Consider the following 25406-nt stretch of genomic DNA (forward strand, 5'->3'; position numbering starts at 1 on the left):
TCTTGGGTGGTACCATTCCACTTTTAATTTCTTTGATATAAACCTTAGCCCTACTGCTGAAATCCATGCTTTTGCACTATGCATGCAAAATGTTCAGTATCTACACCATGATCGGCTCATGTCCTTATGAACCCCATAATGTGGTGAGGTCACTTGTCATGATGAACAGGAGAAAAGACACCATTGGGCTCTCACACAGATTTTAAACATCTGTCCCATCCAAGGAACTCCCTGGGAATCCTGCCTGAAGTTCTTTCATGTTGGTTTCCTGGCGTTTGGTATCGTGTCCAATGTCACCTTCTTCTGTTTTTTTTTTTTTTTTTTTTTCTGAAAATCATCAATGAAAAATGCTTCTGATTTCATGGTTACCTATTTTTCCCCTTCATTAGCATCCACTTATTTGGACCATTATTACAGCCCATTAGCAGGACCAATGACTTGATCTGGGATGATGTTAATGATTCTCAAGAGAGTTTTCTATGCGAAAGTGATTACAAGAATAAGAAAGTTGCTGGCCACCTGAGTCATTGTCAACGGGGCTGAAAGGGACCTGTGTCCAGGCTCCTCTGCTACGTCTTGGCTTGTATTACTGAGGCTATAGTTTTATGACTGTTCATTTTCGACCAGGAGGTGTACATTTTACCTGGAAAAGGGGCAAAAGAACTTCCACAGGGTCCACCTTCAGCAGACACAAGATTCTGGGGACACGTGGGTGGCTCAGCAGCTGAGCATCTGCCTTTGAGTCAGGGCATGATCCCGGTTCAGGGATCAAGTCTCACATTGGACTCCCTATGAGGAGCTTGCTTCCCCCTCTGCCTATGTCTCTGCCTCTCTGTGTTTTTCATGAATAAATTAAAAAAAAAAAAAAAAGGACACAGATTCTGACCTCTGTGACATTTTGTGTCTTAGACCAAGAGGAGAAAGCCTCTTGATACCATTTGTGTGCGTGTGTGTGTGTGTGTGTGTGTTTGTAGATGTGTTTGCAGAAGGGGGCTGGGGAGCTCTCCCCTACTCAGCTGCCTCTCTTGATTTGCTCAAATTTCATTTCCATTTGCTAGAGGGCCATCTGCACATTTTTCTGCCCAGGCACATTTAATGCACATCAGTGCAGCCCAACGCTCTGTGGAGGTCAACGGCCTCCCACCTCCCAGCATCCCGGGGGGTTAGAGCCAAGGATACACAATACTCTAAATGGAATATTGAAGATCCCCATCTGTCTGGCAGTCCCAATCAATAAATGTGAGCCCTTCTTTCCCAATCCTGTGCGAGAGACACGTCACCACCTGGTTTTAAGACAAGCGAGAGATGCAGGTTTCTAAGGGTTACTAAGTGCATGCACCCAGCTGTCACAGTGCTCAGCCAGGACCAGGATTATGCTCTTAATCGTGTTATTTTGGTATAAAGGCCTTCTTTTAAATCCCTGTCACCCCTGTCCCTCAAGCAAAAACATACCAGTGCCTGAAATTGTAGGTACCTTCTAGATACTTCTATGGGACTGGCTGAATGACTTTTTTTTTTTTTTTTTTGAAAGAACTTTTGCCCTGGGCAGTTCAAATGCAGTAGGTGTGTAGTTCAGAGGCACTTGGTGTGGCTTCTGCCAAATGATAAGGCTGAACAATGAGACCTGTTTGTGTTTTTACCGGACACGGCATTTAAGGAAAGCTACGATGCCATCGACGGCCCCATAGAACACCTAGGCTGTTGGCTGTATTGGGACAGTCACCCCTTAGTGACTTAGAGACTTAGCCAGCAGTCTCAAAACACCCTACAGAGACCGCTGACCCTGCAACAAGCGTTCAAGCAAGCACGCAAGCCATCACAACAGTTAAAAAGCTGGGTTATCTGAGGCACATTGTGAGTCTGTCGAAGGCATGGCGGGGGGGGGGGGGGGGGCAGCTAAAATGCAGGCTGCACCTGTTCAGCTCCTTGTCACCTCATCACCAGACCAGAACAAAGCTGACTGCAGCAAAAGCTACCATAACAGGAATCGGGTTACACTGCAAGGATTGTCTGGCTTCCAACCAGTGAGATTCGGGCTCCAGCCCGCCCCCTTGACTCAGCCCAGATGAAAGCCTTTGGGATGCCCCACAAGGGAAGGGGGAGGCATGTACTCAGGGCTTTCCCCCAGAGGAAGGACTCCCCGAGTGAGATGAGATGCTGTCTGCACGGAGGAGTGTCCCATCTTCCTGGCTAGTCTTGCTCTCATGTTGTAAATGAGTGGGGGTGAGAGGCAATGAATTTGTTCTTGGAAGAGCTGTTTTACCATCAGCTTTGGGATCGTGGGCAAATCCTTTCATTCAATGGATCTTAGCTTCCCCATTTTTAAAAAATGAAAATCAGACCATTCTTTCTGGATTGCATTTGGCTAGAGCTGCGCAGGCAAACCTGTCAGTCGCATAAGGAGGAGGAAGATCTTCGGTTTGGCAGAAGGGAGGATGGTCACAGAGCTGATTTGGTTCTGTTTCCTAAAGAATCTGAAATAAGACGTGGAGTTTTTGCTTGTGGGTTCCTACCTACTTGGTATGCCGTTTGGCACATTGCCTGCTGGCCTTTCTCTGGACCCGTCCATTTTCCACATCGCTGCCAGGTAGCCTTCTAAAGCACAAACACATGTGTCTACTGCTTCATCTACTCCAAAGGTGCTCTGTGCCCATCAGCTAAAATCCTAGCACACGATAAGCAGGTTCCTCTTCGTCTCCCCATTCCCAGCCTTCTTTCCAGCGGTTCTCTCATAGACCCTGCTCAAGGCCCGATAAACCTTTTGTCTTCCAGGCACAGTGCACCTGACAACTTTGCCCAAGACATCCTTGTGCCTGGTAAAGCTGTTCAGAGAACTCATTCTAAAGAACCAGCTCAGGGGCTCCTGGGCGGCTCACTCAGTTCACTGTCCAACTCTTGATTTGGGCTCAGGTCATAATCTCAGGGTCCTAGGATTGAGCCACATTTTGGTCTCTGTGCTCAGCGTGTCTTCTTGTCTTCTGCCCCTCCCCCACCCATGCATGTGCTCGCTCTCTCAAATAAATAAATAAATAAATCTTTATTTAATTTTTTTTAAATCTTTATTTTTTAAAAGATTTTATTTACTTATTCATGACAGGGAGAGAGTCAGAGACACAGGCAGATGGAGAAGCAGGCTCCCCGTTAGGAGCCCGATGCGGGGCTCAATCCCTACCCCAGGATTATGCCCTGAACCCAAGGCAGATGCTCAAGCACTGAGCCACCCAGGCATTCCAATAAATAAATCTTTAAAAAAGAAAAAATACCAGCCCAAATGTAGCTTTGTGCCCCCAAACTCTTGGCCACTTTGCTTCTAACTCCCAGTGGCAATCACAGAGAGCCCGTCCATCTTTTCTTATAAACGAGGAACCAGAAACTTTATTCTAGTCAACTTTGCACCAACATGCCAGGCCCTCTGGGTGGGATTCACAAATGTAATTGGAAATACCCAAAGGTAACTGGATCACTATAGGTGTTGACCGAGGCCCAACCCGTAGCTTCCCACATGTGAACTGCTGAAAACACTTAAAAAAAGATTTCAGAAGGTCACAAGTAAAATAATGTAGCTGAGGGCTTATTTAAATAACTGTTTAAAAAAATACTCCAGGGGGGTAAACCTTATCTAGACATCTTGCGATGCTATTCTACAAAATAAAAATCCAGGGCTGCATCCCAATATACCTCCCACCGTGTCTTCTGGGTTATAAGAAAGAAATGCTAACAAGGAGTAAAATCCAGCACCCTCCATCTTATTAATATGTAAAAAGGCTGAAGTCACATCTGTGCTGGGATCTATTTTTAGTGGACCCTACATACTAAAATCCTAGCCTTGATCTCTTAAACTATCAAGCCTACCATAAATGTTTGATGATGAACAAGCCCATAAAAAGAAAATGCATAAAATGAATAGAGGGAGTCAATGCGTGCTCTGCCTTTTAATTACCGGTGGCTTCTGCTACAACCTCTGCTCAGGGCTGGGTGGAGGGAGAAAATACATCCATAATTTGGGTGGGGGTAGGGGTGGGCTGGGCAGGGTGTGAGTACTGCAAACAAATGGGTCTAACCCCCTGTTATTTATGCTCTGAAGATGGGGAAAGAGTAGGCTCCAACCCCAAAGGATGGGGTTCAAAAGGGAAAACTTAAGAGATAAATAAAAACATTCAGGACACAAAGGATAATGTAGAACAGTCTTGTTTTATTACTTTTAAGTAATAAAGAGCCTTTTCCTTGCTTTTTTTTTTTTGTCTTTTTTTTCCCTTTTTTTCTTTTCTTTTTCTTTTTTTTCCTGTTTTACAACATACATTACGTCATGAATCAGATGTTAGGGGATGTGGAGATGGAAGGAAAATTGGTGACATCACAATATTTTTACAACTTTACAACAAATATAAATCTGAGTTTGTTGCATCTACCAGTGTCTAGCAAGGGTGGAAAGCAAAGGCACACTCAGGTTTATGGACCCTCCCCCCACACGCAGTGGGGAAAAAAAAAAAGGGAAAAAAACACTTAAATGCAAAAGACCAGCTCAATACATGTGGGCATTTCAGGAAGAACACCGCAAGTGATGGGTTGAGGGGCGGTGGGGACGCGGGCTGGAAGTTTTGACACAGGTCTCCGTAACACAGCTGAGGCAATGATGCCCACCCATGGGACAAGAGCGTGGGTGCTGCCGGTCAATACTCTTGGGGGTCAAGCTTCATTCGGGGAGAAGGGAAAAACAATGATCTCAGTTTCTAGAAGAGACTTTATGGTTGGTTTCAGGGTACAGAGTTCACAGGATGTGAACATTGATTCTGCTCACAAAACAGAATAAAAGCATAACGACACAAAACAACAAAAACCTACCCCAAACGACAGCAAAACTGCGCGGGAGGTTTGCAGGAACACAAAGCTACCAGTCTGTCCTCGCGACACACCTGGTCTCACTCTGATTATGGAAGTACCACTTTTTCACTAACAAACTCAAAATTGTTCCAAATAGTCTTTCTTTGAAAGTTTTTTTTTTTTTTTAAGACAAGATTAAACTCAGAAGATCAAACTGGAAATAAAAAGAGACAAAGAGGCCACCAAATATACTGTTTAACTGTTAAAAAACACAACAACCCCAAACAATGCTCACTGTTTACAGTATGTTGACAGTTCTTTGTTCATGATAGAGTAAACAATAGTCCCTTCTGTGTGCTTGAGCTAATGAGAACCAACCGGGGGAGAAAAAACACGCCCCACCCGCCCCCTTACAAACAATAATAACAAAAGGATGAAGAAATTTTTTGAGAAATTACAAATCTTCTGGCCCGGTCAACGTTTTTTGCAGCATCCATCGTGGTTGGCTTTGTACTTGGAGTTACTCGTCCATCACAGCAGGGACCAGCCTGCCTGTATCTACTTCCACGTCATGTCTCTGTGTGCAGTGCTCGTGCGTGCCGAGCCCCTGGCCTGGAGACGCCCTCCAGGTGTCTGGCCACCGCAGACAGCGTGCTCTCCAGCCAGTGGACACGGCAGAAAGGAGGGCTGGGACGTTAGTCCCTTCTCTGCTGGCCGAGGAGGCTATCACCATGTTGAAATGATCTGAGAACACCGGGAAGCAGGGAGCGCCGGAGGGAGAAAGGGTACTGCCACCCTCAACACTGGTGTCCATGCTTGGTGGCATGGCCAAGGGGTGGCTGGAGTTGGCACGAGTAGAAGGAAGTGTGAATTGGAGGGTGTGCTGCTGCCTAGCTCTCCCGGGGGGCAGGCTTCTAACCACCACCACCACCACTGCATTCTTCTTCCATCTGCTAGACGCTAGGAATCTTCCAGAGGGCTGGAGTGGGAGTGGGGGGAGGGAGGGTCAAATAAATATCTGCATTTATTTCAAAAGGCGGGGGAAAGTTTATCATAACGACAGTTTACAAGTGTACACAACTCAGGGTGTAAGGCACAAATTTACATGTGGAAAAGAGGCTATTCACAGATGTAACCCCACGAAAAACCCGTGTGAGCAAACCATTAATTTATGCAAGGTAGCAGCCAGCATATTAATTAGTTCACACCTTTAGTGGATTTTGTTTGCGGTCTCACATGCAAGGTGAAATGAGATGGGTTTCACAAGCTGGTGCCTTCACAGAAAGTAGGAACCACTGACAAAGCCACGTTGGCAGCAATGGGCCGCGGGATGTGTCATTCTAAGAGTTCCTCTCCCGGTTGCGTTAAGAAGTTAGGATCTGGAAGGACTTTTAAGCTAATTAATTTTTTGCATGTTAGAGGCCAGAGACCCGACCAGCAAATTAACTGGTTGGTTTCAATAAATATTCATTCCCCTCGCAACTTTTTCCTCTAGCCAGAGATCAGACAGTCCAAACACAAAGCTCAGAATTCCAGCTCCAGCTTATTTACTCAGTGAATTTATTGTAAAAATAAACTCAATTATTCCAGTTAATGGATTTCACGTTAAATAGTTTAACCTTCAAGGGGCTTCCTGAAGAGCCGTTGGTAGGATGGCATGTGGAAGAGTCCTTTCCTTAAGGAAAAAAGGGTGAACAATAAATAAAGAGTTACTTGCGTTAACGGTCACGTTATTTCATTAAAAGAGAGGAGCAGAAACCTATGACCTGGTTGCCCAACGCGGCATCGTCTGCTCAGAACAGGAAGCTGTAACACTGGTGGGCATTTCACAGTATCTGCGCATAGTAAACTTCTGCCATTGTTAAAGTCTGAGTTAGAATTATCAATGAATTCTTTACTTTTTATTTTTATTCCTGTCTTTTTGCGTTTCATGATTCGTAAAAACGTGTTTGTGGTCTGCAGGTGGGGCTCCTGCCCTGTTGGGCGGCGCCCCGCACAGTCGCGGACAGAAGGTTGCGGGCACTGTTCACCTGTGTGTGTGCGCGTGTGTGTGTGTGTGCGTGTGTGCGCGCGCGGGTGGCTGGGTGGGGGGGTGTGCTTTTGGCTCGTGTTTGTGATGATCGCTGAAGTCTCTCGTGAGTCCGACCTGTCGCGCAGCGTGAGGGAGAGCGGAGCCTGCGAGGGGAGGGGAGTCCCGCGTGGGGGCCCGGGGGCCCGGCGCCTCCCCGCTGCGCCCGGGCCGGGAGCCGGCGTCCTCCGCTCCGTGGGGGCTCGGGCAGCGGAGGGCCCCGCCGGCTGGGCGCGCCCGGCCGCTCCCGCGGCTTCGACACCTGACCCCTCCCCTGGCATTATGTGCACGCGTCATTGGGCTTCAGGGAGGTGGAAAGGGGGGCAAAGGAGGGCTTGGGGGGTACGTCCGGCTTTAGCGAGGGCGTGCGCTTCAGCCCCGACCTCGTCAGCGAGTTGTAGGCGTTGAGGCTGGGCTGGCGCGCGACAGTCACCGCCTGGCCCGCCGGCGGCGCGCCGTGCACCTGGATCGAGTCCACCCTCTGCGGGGCGGGCGGCGGGTTGTCTCCCCGGCCAAAGCTCTGGTTCCGGGACAGGTGGGAGGAGTTGGAGCAGTTAGTATTGTTTCTTTTGAGCGTGGTGGCCTGGTGGCTTCTCGTGAGCGAGTTCGTGGGGTAGCTCCTCTTATAGTCAAGGCCGTAGGAGGAGGAGTGGTGCATCTCCAGCCGCTTGCCCAGGCCGTTCTGAGACAGCGAGGCGCCCGGCGGGCCCAGGGAGGCCTCGCGCTGCGGGACCTTGGGGGGCAGGCTGTCCAGGTTCTCCACCAGGGTCACCCCGTGGTTGGGACTCTTGCTGCTGAGATGCTCCTTGATGGTCTTATACTCCAGCGTGGCCGCCTGGTCCTCCAGCGCCATCTGGGCCACCTCGCTCATCTTGGGCTGGTCCACGTACTCGTGCTGGTAGCCCTGCTGCGCGATGGGCAGGACCACCACGCTGGGGATGTGGCTGGGGGAGGCCCGCAGGGGCAGGTCCGTGGGGATCACAGGGGAGCCCATGGGGGGCATGTCCTTGGTGCAGGCATTGATGAGGTTTTGGTTCCTCTCCCACTCGCGGCTGCCGCGGCTGGGCTTCCGCTTCTGCTGCAGCGTCGGGGTGGACTCGGGGGTGGGCAAGGCCGCCAGGTCCAAGTGGTGCTGGTCCGCCTTGATGAGCATCTTGGCCGTGCTGCCCGGCGCGGCGAGCTTGCCGTTGTGCATGAGCGGCGTGAGGATGGCCTCCGGCTTCGGGTCTTTGGACTGGGTGTCCCCGAAGAGGCCGCTGAGCTTGGTGACGCTGCTCATGGAGCCCCGGCGCGAGTGGCTGAGCTCCTTCTCCTTGCGCTGCACCGCGGACACGTCCTTGCGCCTGTGGTCGCAGACGCAGTAGACGATGATGCCGGAGAAGACGGCCCCCATGACAAAAGCCAGGATGACCGCAATGGCCAGGAGGGTGACGGGGACGAGCTGGTCGTGGCCTTTGAGGTAACTCTCCCGAATCACTCCTGCAACAGACATCGCATACGGCGTCAAGAACCCACAGCACACGGGGAGGCTCATTTCTGCTTGGCGGTCGCCCCGTTCATTAGTAAGAGCAGTGAGGGACAACAGCACCTCCGCATAACTTGTTTTGGGGCGCAGCTTGCCAAACATCAGCTGATTAATCCTCCCCAAGCCGCCCCCCCACCCCGCCCACCCGGGTAGTATGTAAACAGCCTTGGTTTGTGGCCGCCTTTGTGTTCTGAAAAAGTGCTTCTCCCCCCCACCCCCACCCCCACCCCCACCCTCTCAAGCACATGCTCTTTCGACTTTGCTTCAGTCTATGGAATATGACAGTTTCTCATTTCCAAAATTTATTCCCTCCTCCCCCTCTCCTTCATCTTTTCTCAATCTTCCCCTCATAAAATTCAGAGTGTGGAAATACTTGGAGTCTGGGGTGGGGTGGGGGTGGGGAGAGGCAACAGTTTTATGTCCAATAAATGAACAAATGGCACAATGCTCCAGGCTTCCAGGGTCTTTTCTGACCACTTCTTTGTGGGCACTGTGGCCTCTATCTGGAGAAAAGCTATGTTTGCATTTCAGGCAACTGGAGGAAAGACAGCTTGTGTCATTTACAGTGAAAGAAAACAGCTAAAGCTCACATTACAAATGTTTAGGCTGATTTTGTATCATCCTTCAAACAAACAAACAAACAAACAAAAAAACCACCACACCACCCCAAACCCCATGCACACTCAATTTCAGGTAAATATGCTGAGTATCTGAATGAAGCTCTTCCCTTGCTTGAACTGAATGACTATTTAGAGAAAGAAGAGCCATTTGGGGCCTTGTCGTGGGTTTGAGACGTGTCAGGACTCATTATTATGGCTAGAGTTTGCTGTCACGGTGAGATTCTTCGGGAGAGCTAACCTCATCAATTTAATAAAAATTATGTGACTACACCCGTCAATAATCTTACACTACATTAACCAAGATGCTGTGTTTCTGAAGAAAGTTGCTTTCCCTGTTCCTGCTTAATCAGCCTCCAAGCTGAGAGACTCTAATCAAATGCAAACACTGAGGCTTTTATTTTTTAATACCAAGTGAGAATACACATCACGATTGTCAGATCTTAAGTGCTTGATGCGGTAGCTAAAAAATAAAATCTCAAATACCTCAATTCCTGCCTCTGGAGAGCGAAAGAACATGAATACATTAGAGGCACTGCATGGGCTGAGGAAATGTAAACATTGTTCCTATTATGGAAATGATAGTAAGACAGAAAATGTACCTTCTCTGGTCTCAGGAGACACATTTTTCATCTGCTAAATCAACTCTTTCTGGAATATGTTTAATGTATTTTACTGGCAGATATCACTGGCACAGAATTAGAATGAAATGAAATAAAAATCTCTACCCCTTCCTAAGCCACAACATGCAGCCCCTCAACTTCTGAAATGCTTCGTATGTCACAGCTGAGACCTCAAAGAAATGCAGCTTGATCATGGGGTCTTTCCGTTAAAATATTTTGATTAGGGAAGCAGTCGTTTTAGAACTCAGAAACCTTTGCTTGTGGAAGAGAACATCCTCTCTTCTTTCTAAACATTCCTCCTCCCCTCAGTTGTGACATCACAGTTGGTTGCTGTGGAAATGATTGTCTTGTGACAAAGGATTGTGACTTTAGGGGGAATAAATAGAAGCAGCAAATACCTCTTGAGAAACAAAGATTCTGTGATTAAACAAATGCTCTTGGTAATTAAGGGCAGGGCAGGCAGTTCACCTCCAGGGAAAGAATGTGTAAGATGGCAAGACCCTGAATAATTTCCAAATGTGACACTTCTCAAATATTTCCAGATTTATATTCATGAACTTTTGAGGGGTAGAAATGGACTAAAAAACAGCAGGAAATTCTGCTAGAACTCACACCTTGTACAGCGTGGAGCTTCCCAAACGGCGAGGGGTCTTGCATTCAAATATGTTTTAATACCTAGTCACCAAGGAACTGTGCTAATGAAAATTTCTCCCTTAAATTTGCATCTCCTTGCCATAATGCTAAAATAGCAACTGATTTTCTTTCAGTTTTGATGGTTTGGGGTTGGATTGAACGTTTTTAACCACCTACGTACAATGGCACAAAAATGTACACCTGTGAATAAAAGGAGTTGAACTTCCCGCGTTGACTTGGCAATCTCCATGGAATCTGACCACAGGGTAGACCTCCCCAGTGCAGGTGGGTGGGGGGTTACGTACGAGGTAAAGTTTTCATAGCAGTGGGCATTTCATGGATCATCTCCTGGCAGCCCTATTTGCACGGAATGGGGGGGGGGGCGCTGTGTCTTCCCAATAAATGTGTCCTTATAATGGTAGTTTTCTACAATTGACTTTGGTATTTTATAATTTAAATTGACCTCTCAGCTTAAGAAGAACAGGGAAAGATTAAGGCTAAAGAGGTCCATTTGTTTCCTTCATTGTTTAATTGGGAAAAACTGCAAAAATTTCAAGTTTATCCATTGTTTCTTTACTTTTAGCTATCCTTTCTTGTCTTAAGGTCTCTGACTATCTTAATCTCATGGAGACCACTCGCTCTTTCACTGGGTAAAACTTTTTTAGAAGATGACATTTGAGCTCAGGTTTTTGGGTTGTTAACAAATCAAGGAGGATACGGAAAAATGGTGTCTCAGACAGCCCCTCCCATCTCATTTTGTTATGTAAATAGTGGTCTTAAAAGCCTGCATCTCTTCAGTTTTGAGATACCTACCACGAAGCAGGTGGCTTCTCTCATCTGCTTGTGCAAATTCAGAAATCCCTTGTACAGAGTCAGAAACAGATCAGAGATTAAGTTGAAAGTGCAGTTGAAGAAGATAAGTTACAAGTGGTTTTTGGAAAACGCCTTCCAAATTTAAAGCTTTCTGCTTATATTTCTGAAAAGGGTGAAGGGCCATTCATGGAAATGATTAAATCCACTTTGTGACATTGGTCACTGTGAAGGACTGAACACAATGGTCTTGTCAGAGAGGGCGGGGTGTGGGTGATGGTGCAAGCAGCGCTAGAGATCTCCAAAGGCCTGGGGTCTTAGGCTCCCAGTTACTGCTGGGTGACCTTTTGGCAAGTGACTTCTCATCTTTGGGCCTCAGTTATTCCTTATTTGCAATGTGGGGTTAATACATTTAATGCCTTACTGGGTTCTTGCCAGAAGCAAATACAGAACAAATAAGAAAGAACTTAAATGCTTTAGTTTGCTGGACAAATCTATAGGTCAAAAGAAGCCTCGAAAGAGAAGCGGTGGGTTAGTAGCTCACTGAAAGCTTAAGATTAATAGTCACAGCTACTCCATGTGATTCCATTTACTGTGAGTCTCTTGGTGGAGGGGGATAGACCTGTTCTGCCCAGCTCCAAACCCTGTGCTGTCCAAATGTTGAAGGGATATGCTGAGGCAACATAAGGGAACATGTACCTCTGTCTCAGGACTGCCTATATGTCCTGCATTTTGAAAGAAGTAAAACAACAAAAGCAGGAAATGTTGAGCAAAACACAGCGGTTATGGTTAGACTCCTAGTGAAGATAATCCTGCCTTCGGCTCTTTGAAGGATGTCAACTGAAGCAGAGAGCAATAAGAACCAGTGCCTGGACCATATTTTATGTGGATTTATAACTCTCACCATCACCAGAGCTCTTAGTTGGGCACTTAATAAATGATTATCGGATAAATGGATTTGCAGTACGTTGTAGAGACACTTTTAAATGGCCTCTAAACTTGGTGGGTCATTTTGCAGTGACCATAACCTTCTGAAGGTACAGAACCAAATTATATCTCCCTCCACAGAACAGAATATAATCATACGAACATCCAATAGACAAAAGAAATCTATAAAGGTACTCTGTATACGTTCAAAATAATAGTAAGAGAAACTATTTTAAAAATGAGAAGTTCATTCTGGGATAATTCCAAAAGAGATGATGAGCATAGGTGGGTTATTTGTAACAACTTGGTAGTCCAGTGGAATTGAATAATTCAAAACACATTCAACTCTGCAAAGGGTGCTTGTTGAACGTCCTTGCCTCAGATGCTGCATGGAGACCTTGGAGAAGGTGGAGGGGCCTTTGTAGGGCGGTGTACTCCCTCTCCAGGTTTCCCCCCAACACCCCCCCATAGGGGATAGGTAAGAGTTGGCTTCTCTACCCTGGGGCACTGAAATGACTTCCTCTAACGACCCCGGGGTCTTCTGTCTTCTGTTCTCACCGGTTGAAAATGGGGCATTATAATGAAAACAGTATCTGAAACATCCTTTGCATTGATTCATTAACCACCAGCTATTTCTCACCAGTCATGAGGTGCTAAATGGTTATTCTTTCCACCTTCTTATTGCAGGAAGCAAGGCACACAATGGCTTAGAGATTTCTCTGAAATCATGCCTTAAATTGGCAGAACTGAGAAAGAATAGAATCTTCACTCCCCCCAGAGAGTTTCAGATGCTGAAGGGATGCTAGAGGGAGGGCTCAGAGGGACAGTTCGAAGCTCTTTGGAGGCTGAAGCCCCACCCTCCAGGTCTTGCAGAATGTAATTAAAGTAAGAATCGTTCCAAACTATAAAGCAAGAAAAAGTCCAACACAGTTGTGAATTTTCCTATGATGACCATGTGAAGACATTTTGAAACCTCGGACATCAAGTACTTTATTTAGAAAAAATAATGGCTTCTGGTGGCCCTGCTCCTGGATTCCCACAGCTGCCGAGACCTGCAAGGGAAGCCCAGCGTCGGGCTCTGGGACAGCACACCTCGGGCATACCTCGGACAAGATCTCCTAACTCGGGGTTCGGGGGTGATGTTCTCGGTGCCTTCACTCTCGCCGTCGTGGTAGGACAGGGTTTCCGCTCCAGCCTTTGTGGGTGCCTTCCCCAAACACTCACTGAGCGCCAGGCGTTGGAGAGGCGAAGGTGGAGGGGGCACACGGCCTGCCACCCCCAGGGGCGAAGGCCCGCGCGCGTGTGAACTACGTCCAGAGTGGGGAAGCCTCAGGAGACACTGCTTCTACTGCAGCCTAGGAGGTGGCGTTTGCGCCAAGCCTTAAGGCTTTGAAGGCTGTCAGCGGAAGCAGAGAGCAGTAAGACCAGTGCCCGGAGGGAAAGGACGAGAAAACTGTGTTCTTAACAGGGAATGGTCTAACTCCCGTCTAGTCTCTCAGGCTCTAGGTACCAGCCACTTGGCCGTACACTCCCCTGCTTCTGGGCATTCACATAGGCTGTTCACTGTGTCTGGAATATCCCTGCTCACCCCTCCACCCCCACCCCCCATTCTTCTGACTCTGTTTTTTGGCCTTAGCTTGGACGAGGAAGCCTTTTCCAACTTCCTCTGACCAGGTTAGCTCTTCTACGAGTGCCCTGGAGGTCTGCACTTCTCTCTCCTAAAATCATTACTCTTATGTTACTTGAGGTTTGTTTTTCTCACCTAGATTATTTTAGGAGAGAGATGTTCCCTAAACATCCCAGGCATGAAGGTGCTCAGGATATATCTGTTTAATAAGTAGAGAGGGAATGCCTGCGTACTTGTAGAGGAAAAATAAGAGCAAGAGCTAAACACCATTTAGAAACAGGCTGTGGAAAGCCTTGAATGGCTAAAAAAGATATTTAGAAGACATGTCAATTTCGGAAGGAAAGTTCTTGGTTAATTTACCTGCAATTTGAAGGGTCGCTTGCCTGAGAAAGCGGACTTTCAGCTTATTCTGCTTGATGTTGAATGCGCTACTGACAAACAACTGGCTTCAGAGAGTCAACACCTTTGCATCAGAAGTACAGCTAGTCCATCTAAATTTACTGTAACTGTTTTTAAAATCAAAACTTTTTTTCACCTATACTTAATCCCTGCATCCTGCAGAAATAACTGGGAGATGGCTGTCCTATCAAAGCATGATACGAGACCAGTGAAAACACATAAAATCAACTGCACCTGTTAAAATGCCAAGGAAGACCCCTACCCAACCCATGCCCGCCCAGTTACCTTGCTAAGTACATGAGGCCCTGGCAGCCAGGACCTCGAAATGGTTAAGCACGCACTTTTCCCTCTCACCCTTGCTCACTGGACTGCCTGTTTTGGAGCTGCTGTGATATGATGGATGTGTCTGTCTCCATAGTGAAGTGATTAATAGGCATCTGTGTAAAGCGGACCCGGTGACCACAAAGACAACAAAGCCTCTCTGTGTCCTTTAGAGAAATATGCAAAGGCAAAAAGGAGGATGGACATTTCCTTCACGGCCGAGCCAGAGCGGGTTTCGTGTTGGGTCTGAGAGCTAACAAAGATGGCAAAACACCAAGAAAAGCCCTGGAGTAGGATCCCCTAAAAATAAACTCTTGATTTTCCTTCATAGTAAGACAAGCCTGCAATTTCCTTGAAATCCTCATAACAACTTGGGTGAATGGAATCTAACAACCCAATTTTTCTTGTTTGAAAATCTTATTGCAACAAAATGCCAGGCTCACAGTCCTGCAAGGCAGTATGAATGAATGAACTAATCATGGGCCAGGCATCGTGGCTGCTAACCACACAAGGCCGGCTGTAATCCCTATTAAGAGAGAAGAAAACAAATAGGGGGGAAAAACCCTAACTGGAGACAATTTGTCCTCAGAGCCATGCCCCACCCAATGGAGATGACCATCCTGAAAGAGTAGTGGGAACTCTCTGTGGTTATCTCGGCAGGAAAGAGCCTTCTCTTGTTTTAGGGCATAATGCAAACCAGATGGTTTAAGAATAAACTGAAACACCAGCAGCCATGGAAATGGGCTCAGAGTATATAACTCAAACTTTCCTTTTCCTTTTTTTCCTGGCAAGTTGAAGATTAGGTGCTGGGAGGAACCATGGTCCCCAAGATGTATCAAGTTAATGACTGACCTTGCCAAAGTAGAGACAGCTTCCTGGCTGTTTAATATCCTCAGTTCAGAAGCTATTTTAAAACTCATGTGCTTACTGTGGTTGTCTGTGGGTGAAGCCACTTCCAGTTCTGTCACCTTTGAAATTGATGCATTTTTGTTGTTGTTGTTGTCAGGATGCCATCACAGGCCGAAAAGGGAGAGCGAGCATGAAATTCATTCTCTTTCACATTTTTTAGAGGGAAAGCAGCTTAATTTTCCCTTGTGCCAGGGGGAGCCCTCAGATTTCTGAGGTTTTCCACTTGGCACTATGGGAGTGTGGCCCCACAGCATGGATGGAGGTCTAGCTTGGGCACCATAAGATCATTTTTCAAAGCCATTCCCTGAGATGTTGGTCTGTGGTTGCATTTGTTAGGACTGTCACTGTCTTTGTAAAGGTAATGATAACTTCAGATGGGCAAAATTTTTGCAGAATTTGTGTGGTTTATTTCCCTTCTTTTTGAGGTTTTCTTTCTGAAAAGACTGGAAACCCAGAATCTAAGCAGTTTCTGAAACCAGGCAAAGTGCTTCTGTTTTCCAACTTCCTAGTCCCATCTTCTTGCTTTGCTCTCACGAGACATCAAAGCTACAAAATACGGAAGTGGATTCCCACTAAAATTTCACTAATATTGTGAAATTCAGGTGATTCTTTGAATTATTTGCAGTGCTTTGATATTTTTTTCCTCCACAAAGCAAAGAGAAAACAAATATGAGGAAGCAAGTCTGTGTCTTAACTCATTGCTGCTCAGCATCAGCATCACCTGGAACTTGTTAGGAATATAAATCCTTGGGTCCCACCCAGACTTTCTGAATCAGGATCTCTGGAGTTGAGGTTCAGAAATCTGTGGTTTAACAAGTCCTCCAGATGATTCTTATTTTCACTAAAACTTGAGAAACACTGTCCTACATGACATGAATGACATGCCAGAAAACAAATGTTCAGCTTTAAAGTCCAGCCTCAGGTACCATCGAGGCAGTGCACAGCCAGACTTTCAAAGGGATTTCTAATATATATAAATAAACCTTCCTTGATGTTCAAAGTAAGGGTATTTAGTGGGTCTCAGGTATCACAGTTCTTTAGTGCAGTTACCATATTCTGACAAAGAATATAAAATTAATGTGATTTTATTGGAAAGACAAACAAATCCCTGACAGTTTCCCTTGGTACCTGACAGAAGCTTTGACATATGGCCTGAAACACAGTGGCCCTGCTGTAACAGAATCAGCCCAATTTGCTAGAGCCAAAAGCTGTTGGAAAAATGCCTGTGGTCTCTTTATTTGCCCCAGCATGAAGACATGGGGCGGTGGAGAGGGAGTTTCTGATGCTCCCCATCCCGGTCACAGGGGCCTTCAGGTAGTGGTTGGTACTACAGAGCCCAGAGAGGTCCTAGATTGGGTCAGCCCTGTCAGGACTGGGTCCCAGGGACAGAAGAAGCAAAGTCTCTTGGGGGCTCACGCTAACTAGAGCAACCTCCTGTAGAGGCCTGCACGTTATGTCAAAATCACTTCGAAATGGACTCCACTCAAATAATGCACGGCCATCAAGCAACATTTGATGGTGGGTCAGGGCATCTTTCTTTCTCCTCCTCCTCCTCCTCCTCCTGTTTGATCAGACAAGAGATTAAGAAACTGCGAGATTCTTTTATATTTCTGCATCGGAAGGAAGGACTGGAGTTCATTTCCCAAATCAACGTCCTGCTCTATCATAATAAAAATACCTCGCACAACAGTGTACCGAACAGGGCTTAGTGCTTACAGATCTGCTGAGTGGAACTGAATCTGCAAATCCATAGAATTATATAAGACATTTTAAGTTACATTGAATTTCTGCTGTGTGCTTTTAAATCATGCAGTGTGAGACCCATCAGCACTTAGGGTATATTTATTGCCTTAACAAATGTCAGATGATTGTGTCCAGTGTTATCTATTATTTATGAATAACAAGAGGCTGTAGGACTGGAAATGACAAGCTTTATATGTCCAAAAGGTTAGGCATAATGCAGGTTGCTGCCCTGTAAATTTCTTGACACCGTTTTCCCTCCTAATAAAGCATTGTCAGTGGTGACTGCACTGAACTTCCATTATTTCTGTACAGTTCATGACTGCCTCTGCCTTCAGTGAAGAAATGTAATTGTAGAAACATATTTAAAAAGGATGCATCCTTTTCAAAATTATGAAATTTAAAAGTAATTGGAGTGGGAAATTCCTATTATCCCATTAGAAATGAATCTCTTTACGAATATAGTTCCCAGGCTATATGCTTACAAGAGCTTACGAAATATTAATTAAAGATGACAAACCTTCACACGGTCCATAATTAGCTTTCTGACACCGATTAAGATCCTGTCTACTGTGCACTTGATATATTTGAGTATAGCCATTTACTTTTTACTGGTTTACTTCAGGGCTTTTCTGTGATTGAAGGGGCTGGGAGATGTACACTTGATGCGGTTTGTGCAGATCCTTTTAGGCCTGCAGCGCAGCCCCTCCACTTCACAGGACTTGGCCTATTGCTCGCATGGCCTATAGCTTCCTGAGACTGGCACGTGAATACAGCTTTTCCTTCCCCTTGTTCTTTATGGTAAGGACATGAATTATGTATTCTGAGCAACACTTAACAGCTTTCAAGGCCGTGCTCACGTATAATGTCAAGAAAAGAGAAGCTGTCCTCAGGAAATTTCCCAGTTCCACTCTTTGGCCTTTTCTAGGCTACTTTGTCCAAGGAACAGTAAGGTTTACAGATTGAACCTTATAACAAGGTGTTGTTTTTTTTTTTTTTTTTTTTTAACTCCAGGAAATAAAGCTATCAGAAAGAAAGTTTTGAGATAAAGCTATTACTTTTCCACTATTACACATGATCCAAAATACAAATCGAATCTTTACAATTTTATTGTTAGGTCAAAACAAATTTTAGATGAACACTGTGCGGTCGAACCAATTAAAGAGCTAATTTTTAAGTACTCCAGATGTTCAGTTAATAAGATCATGCCTAACCTGGTCCCTGTAGCCCTTGAAGGTTCCATTAAGCTGTCAGAAAACTTTGTCATTGTGTGTGTGTTTGTGCAAAAGATATGAGAGAGTGGAAAAAAAGATTGAGGGGAAAGGGTGGGGGTAAAATGAATTCATGTCAAGGGTGATGTGGCTTGAAAAAGCGGCTACAGAATTAAACGTAAGAAGCACTCTAGAACACGATTTGATTTTTAAAATACCTTAAGGTTTAAGTTGCTAATTTTAGAAGAAAAAGTTCAAGTCTCCATAATCTTAATTTAAACCCTTCATTTTTATAAGAAAATGGATGTTAGGTGAAGAAAAAAAGGTTTTAGTTGGTATTTCTCGAAAAGAAAGTTTAAATATTGGTGTGCAGATTCAGGCAGGCAGGGAGATGAAACAGCTTCCTACATGGCTGACATTTAACTTTTTTTTTTTTTTCCATCTACCCTTTCCACAATAATCTCATCAAGACCTTAGATAAATTCAGCAAGTTGTCAGGAGGATACAAAATTAATTAGATCAAATCTACATCTCTGCCCATGCTGCTGAAAGAACAATTACAGCCTTCCACATGGGCATCTCCGTCCGTGCCCCTCCTCCCCAGCGCATGCTCACATGGAGACCTGCACATCATCTGTCCGAAAGCCTGGCACCTGACCTGCTTACAATACTGCTTTCCTCGGTTATTCAAATAGATTCCTCTTCTGATAGGTGACAGGGAAATATTAATATAGTAAAATTAAATGGTGGCACCCTGGATTATATTATATATTAGAAATATATATTATTTCTTTCTCAGTCTTCCCCAATTTCAGTATCTGATCTCGATGAAAACTCTGTGCCATGCATCCCAGTGTTTTAACTAGAGACAGGAGAAGCTCAGATTTGGAGTTCAGTTTGCTTGGAGCTTTACCTTGGATAGAACTCAGAGCTTGGCAAGGAGCATCTACCAGGGAAATGCCGGTGAGGTGTAGAAACAGAGAAGTAGATCCAGAACAGATGTGAAGTTCCATTTCCCAAACTTACTATATATATGTAAGCTAATGACCTAATATGATTGAATGATCCATTTGTTACACGTCTATCATCCTCTCGATCTGTCTTTCTCTCCTTTCGTCCCTTTTCCCCACCCATCCACCTTCCTATCCCCTCTGCTCACAGCTACAGCTCGAGTCCCTTAGCATAACTTGTAAGGCTCCAGACTACCCTTTCCGTCTCAGGTCCCATTCTGGCCCCCTAAATACCGGATTATTTTAGTCACTGCACACTCCGTACTTCCCTAGCTCCACGTCCTGATCCTGTGGCTTGTTTAGTTTGCAATGTCCTCCTTCCTCTTACCCTTCAGTACTGTTGCAAGACCCTTCCCTGCCCCCCGGCTCGGATCAGAGTTGTGTCTCCTTTCCTCTTCTCTCAGACCTCTGCTGACTCTCCTCTCCTTTACTTCCCTTACTGACTCTGCCCCACTGGCTAGCCAAGAGGTCACCTGCATGTACCCCACCCCCCTAACGAAACCATGATTTCCTTCATTTGAGAACTTAGGTTGAATTCAGATCAGCACCCACTGTAACACAGTCTGCGGATAGCACCTTTTGGCTGTTTGTTAAATGCATGAAGAAGGAAATTGAGGCTGCTGTTTTGCTTTTCTTTGAGCTAGGGTTATTGTCACCATCATTAAACAGATTTTATAGTGCTTTCTGGATTCCACTTAATCTCCTTCAAAGCCATGGGAATAAGAAATGGGAAAAAAAGGGAAGCCACATAAAGAAAAAAATAACATGTTAGGGTAACATAACAGTTGATAAAAACCTGAGGTTAAATACAATTAGAAGGAACCAATAGTTTAAACCATGCCCTTTTTAGGGACAATTTGATTTCTGAGCTATTCTCACTTTTAAAAGTGGCTTTTGAGTGGCAACTGGGTGGCTCAGTCGGTTAGGTGTCCAATTCTTGGTTTCGGCTCAGGTCATGACCTCAGGGTTGTGAGATTAAGTTGCTGTGGGCTCCGTGCTCTACAGGGAGTCTGCTTGTCCCTCTGCCCGTGCTCTATCTTTAAAATAAATAAATTTTTTAAAAAGTGGCATTTGAAAGCCACCATTCAGGGATAATCTTTTAAATTACTCTATCACATTCCAAATGCATGTATAACTTTTAGGGATAATTCTCTAAATGGTAAGATTTTTCACAGATGAAACTTTTACTTTAATTCCTCTTACATGGGTTTTTCTAGGGTTTTCTAAGAGTTGGAAGATGTAGCCTAGAGATTAGATTTTATGTACTCATTGAATAAATTAACAGCAGTCTTTTCCAGTAGGATTGCCAGGTAGCAAGTATACAGAATATCTGGTTAAATTTCAACTTCAATGGGATAATAATGCTTTGGTATAAGTATGTCTCATGCAACCTGTAGGACATACTTACCCTAGAAATTATTCATAGCTTGTCTGAAAATCAATTTTAACTAGGAATTCTGTATTTTATTTAGTAATCTTACTCTGCTACCCCTAAATAATGTGTTTTGAATGATTCCTACAAATATTCTTTGAACCCATATACACTTTGGAGATTAAAATAGCTTAACAGAGAGTAATAAAAATGATCTGAAACCTTTATGGGGCCAGTATAGCATTATTTACAAATTAAAATACCAATGGACTACATTTCAAGAATTGTATCTTGTATTTGATTAGCAGCAGCAGTAGCAACATAGATACTTTTTATGGACTTTGAAGGATAGCTTTCCTCCAATGCTCAAGACAGAAATAAGTGAATTTTAATTCAGGATGCTTGTTGGAGCAATAGCAGTCAATCCCCATCTTTTAGTGTTCTTGGGCTCTGTGCATGCCCAGTCCTACCTGGTCCACTCAGATGTGGATTGTGGGGTGGAAGGAGAAGCCTCCTGTCCTGCTCCCTGGTAGTCCTCCCCATCAAACCAAACTCTCTTCTCTGAATTCTCCAAGACTGCCCTACCGGCACATTTAAAAATGGCTGATGCTATAGGTTTTACTAATAAACACTATGCAAATTATCAAGAGCTTCAGTCTTTTTGAAACAAAGTTAAGGCTGTTAAAAATAAGCCTGAGTTTGGCAGCACCTCCACAAAATCTTAAACTATGAATCCCACACCGAACATACCTCCTCCCACCTCCCCGCTGTCCAGTGGCATATGACCACTGCTGCACTGGAGCTGAAAGGAAGGGCTGAGAAACCCTCTTCCAAGGGCTGTGTCCTTGACATCAGCCAAACTGCCTTCAGTTGTCTAATGCCCTTTGCTCAAGTCTGTGATGAGCACTTTTGCCTTGTTCATACAGGCAGTGGTGGTCAGAGAGGCTTTCTGCTGCACTTTCTTGTCTACGTGTGCTTCGTCTGTCTGGCGGTTTGCTATTTCTTGGATAGGAACCGCGTCTATCTCTAGTGTAGCCTCTAACTTCTTATTGGCATCCAGTACTGTGCTGTGGAGCCAGTGATAAATTTTGCTTGAGAGGCCTCAGAAAACATTTTTGTTATGGTAATGTTACTGAGGAAATGGCAGAGAAAATCTGGCCCAAGTTTAGGAGTCAGGAAAAGAAGAGAAGCTTGTTTTACTCTCTTTACTATGGTCATCACTAATAATTTTCTCGGTATGTAGGATCACCTACATAAAAACTTGATAGGAGCCACAAAATAACTTGACCCATTGAGAGAATCGGGGCACTTTAAAAATCGCCAATCCATTAGATTTTAAGCATTGGAGGCTGTTAAAAATGCTAGAGCAATCGGAGCCAGGCTCCCTGATCTACGGTGCTCACCTAAAATTGGGTTTCTCAGCTTGTTAATGAGTTAAGCCTGGTTCTAAGGGTTTGAGACTCAAAATAGGTAGAGTTTGAATGAGAGCAAAGGGCAAAAAGGGTCAAGTGCAGGTTACCGCCAGGTCAGAGGAACACACTGTTATCACGAGTCCGTTCGGAAACGGAAAAGTAGACAGGCAGCAGGAGTGCTGATGGAACACCTGCCTAGGCCACAGGCTGGGAAATAATAGGGCTACAGGTATACTTGGGTCCTCACTGCTGGTCTGGAGAAAAACCTCACCAGATGCTTAACAAGACTAGAATGAGTAGTTTCCCTCTAGTCTAAATCCATTTTTCTCTAAACTCCCACTTGATCAAACTTCTCATCCCCAGTCACAAAGCTCACCAGTGGGAGGAGATATCAGAAGAGCACTAGATCATCTCATTGCAACCCTCAGAGCCCAGCCAACAGGAGCGTGGCAGTTATGAATCTTGTTCTTCCAAATGCCAGAAGCGATGTTTTGGTAGTAGTTTAATCCTCATTGGACTCCTATAATTGCTCTAAGCCAAAGTAACCCAAACTTTGGTCATTCAGCTGCCAATACCACAGTTTTAGTGATACCAAGGCATCTTACCTAATAATTTTATACCCTTGTAACACTTCCTGCATTTGCATTTACTTAGTATTTTATTTAAGTTACCTTTAAAATGAATTTCAAGTAGAAACCTTATGTCACTATCATCAATGGGGGAAAAAGGTAACCATAAAAAAATAACTGAAAGCAAACAGCATTAATGTCCACCTAGTTCCAGCTATATGGCAAAGCCCCCAGTCTGAAGCCTGTCTCTTCTTGTCAGAGTGGGATAATAGCAAGTGAAGGGAGTTCTTAATCATAAAGCACCAAACTGGGACTTGCCCCTCGACATAACCAAGAAGACTGGAAGAGAAATGAAAAAGCCCTGACCATGGGTGACGGGCACTGGGTGTTATTCTGTATGTTAGTAAATTGAACACCAATAAAAAATAAATTAAAAAAAAAAAAAAAAAGAAAAAGCCCTGACCTTGCAGCACAGGGTTCAGTATTCTTGAAGGCCGTGATATCCCTTGCTGTCTAAATCCTGTCACGTAAGGAACCACCTGTCCTACAGGGAGGCCCTACTGTTGTAGGCTACATAGTGTTAGAGGAATCATTGATTAACTCTATCATCTGGAAACTTCTGTTCAGGATTGTTATGAAATACAGAGAACATACTCATCACCATACTTTACAGGCCTTATGAATCTTACTGCAATATTATTTCCCAAAGTAAAAATTGCTTACACAAATAGCTTGTACATTGATTAAAATATATTCAACATTTACTGTATGTTTTAGTTTAAATTATTCATTTGATCTCTAATTTAAATTCTGTTTCTACATCTTTTTCTTGTCTGTAATGAGTATATCCACTTGACTAGATGTAATTGATAATATCTTACTTTAAAGATTTCCCAAAATATATAAGCATACTACAACGCTGGCATTTCCAATCAAATGAGAACATCTTTGTATATATTGACTATTTTATCTGTTTTCTGACAGCTCGCAAGGACTCTATAAAGTCTGAAGTAGGGGATTTTCTTGTGTTCTGATTTATTCTTGTGTCCTAACAGCAGCGGTCAGCATTTACATTTTATATTTATGCTACACAGCTCTCTTGGCAGATCAGTACATGGCTAATTTCCTCACATATCTTGCAGTCTTCTTGGAAATCAGGTTTTATGGTATTATTACTTTTGGTCAGAAACAAGAGGCACAGGAGTGGCTATTAATTTTCAGTATTGCTTAAGCTAAAAAAGAAAGCTCTTATTTCTTTTGCTGTGGGAAGGGAGGTGGGGGGAGACAAGCCAGATCTAAAAATAAAGTGGATTTTCTTTCTTATTCATATGTAATTAGAGCCTCTTTGTAACTACTCATTACCACCTCAATAGTTATAGGATGAATAAATAATATATATTTTTAAATGTGGCAAAACCAAGAAAGAAGTAGCCAGGGCTGCATCCAATTTATCAACTTGGTGATTAAAGGGCTGGCTCTGGAGGCTCCAGACATCTAGGGACCCAGAGATAAAACAGAGCGGTTGGCTGTGTTTTTACTAATGAATCTAGGGCTTGAAAGATATCAGGCAATTTTAAAGAAAAGCAGCAAGGACAAGAGACATTAGACAAGGCCAGTAGGGTAATGAAGGGCAAGGCCAGTTACTGAGAGAGAAAATTGCTTCATTTTCGGTGATAATGCTTCTGTGAGCCTTACAGGCCCCTTCTCAGGCTTTGTTAGTATGACTGTATATGTACACACAGCGTCCGAATGCTACTCACAGTGTAGAAGGAAAGAGCCTTGGAACATTCCACAGAAGGGCAGAGGGCTTGGGTCTATTATTTTGCAAGGGGGAGGCTGAGAACAATGGTAGCAGAAGGGGGTTAGATTGCAAGGTGAGGATTGGTGCTTTGACAGAATATGAGGGACGCACAGGATTAAATAAAGACGAAAGACACAGCGAGGAAAAGAAAGAAAAAGGCAAGCAAACATACTCTGGAAATGCAGGGCTGTTTGGAGGCTGTGGTGGGAAAAAAGTAGGGTCAGCCCAGTGGTGTCCTGCCAATCTGCAGGGCAGAGCTGTGGGCTCCTTGGCTCACTGGCCTTTTATTCTGCAGCCAAAATACAAAAGGCATGGGGCACTTGACTCCTCCTCAGCTAGCTGGTGAGCGGGACACATTTTCTGCTTAGTGGGGAAATGTGTGATATTTTAGAAACAATTCCAGAGTATATTTAGCTCCTAAAGCCGGGGCACACAAATGTCACATTCCCATGAGACAATCGACCCAGTGAAAAGAGCACCCGCCAGAGGCCCTTGCAAAACCCACGAAACTCTCACATCCCGGGAGATGCTGTACGCACGGATGTGACATCATTAAGGCACCCACATCAGGAAATGAAAAGAAGCGAGGAGATCACAGATCGGGCTAAGTTAGGGGACATCGTAATGAGTCAGAAAAGAAACAAGACTTTTCCAACAGAATAACGCCATCACCAAGTCATACCACACAGCGCTTAGCAAAACAGAACAGAAGTTGAAAATAAATCATGAACAGTAAACAGAAAAACAATTCAAAGCAAAATGGAAATTAAAATCATAAAAATCATGGTAACAGGAACATCAAGCTACATTTTTTTTTTTTTTGAAAAATTTTTGGCATAACAACCCATTGTCATTGCCCCATCAAATACACGATCAATCGCCAAAAACCAACTCGAATTTGACAGGGCAAGGCAAGGAGTTAATAGCACAAGAACAGTGATCATGTTAAACACCCATGCAATCACCTCTGCCACCATTGTTTGACAATTTGTAGACTGCTTCCAGCTTTGT

The 25406-nt window shown here is 44.6% G+C and overlaps 1 protein-coding gene across 6 annotated transcripts in view; it reads right to left on the reverse strand.

Moving 5' to 3' along the window:
• Positions 1 to 4228: 4228 nt before the first annotated feature.
• SEMA6A (semaphorin 6A) overlaps positions 4229 to 25406 on the reverse strand; it is a 126803-nt gene continuing 105625 nt past the window's right edge. For all 6 annotated transcript variants that reach the window (XM_038551863.1, XM_038551862.1, XM_038551858.1 and 3 more), the window contains one exon: positions 4229 to 8368. In XM_038551863.1, the coding sequence (XP_038407791.1) occupies positions 7170 to 8368 (1199 nt within the window). In that variant the 3' untranslated portion in view covers positions 4229 to 7169. The remainder of the gene's footprint in view (positions 8369 to 25406) is intronic.

Source organism: Canis lupus, chromosome 11, assembly GCF_011100685.1.
Source record: "Canis lupus familiaris isolate Mischka breed German Shepherd chromosome 11, alternate assembly UU_Cfam_GSD_1.0, whole genome shotgun sequence".
NCBI classification, from domain to species: domain Eukaryota; kingdom Metazoa; phylum Chordata; class Mammalia; order Carnivora; family Canidae; genus Canis; species Canis lupus.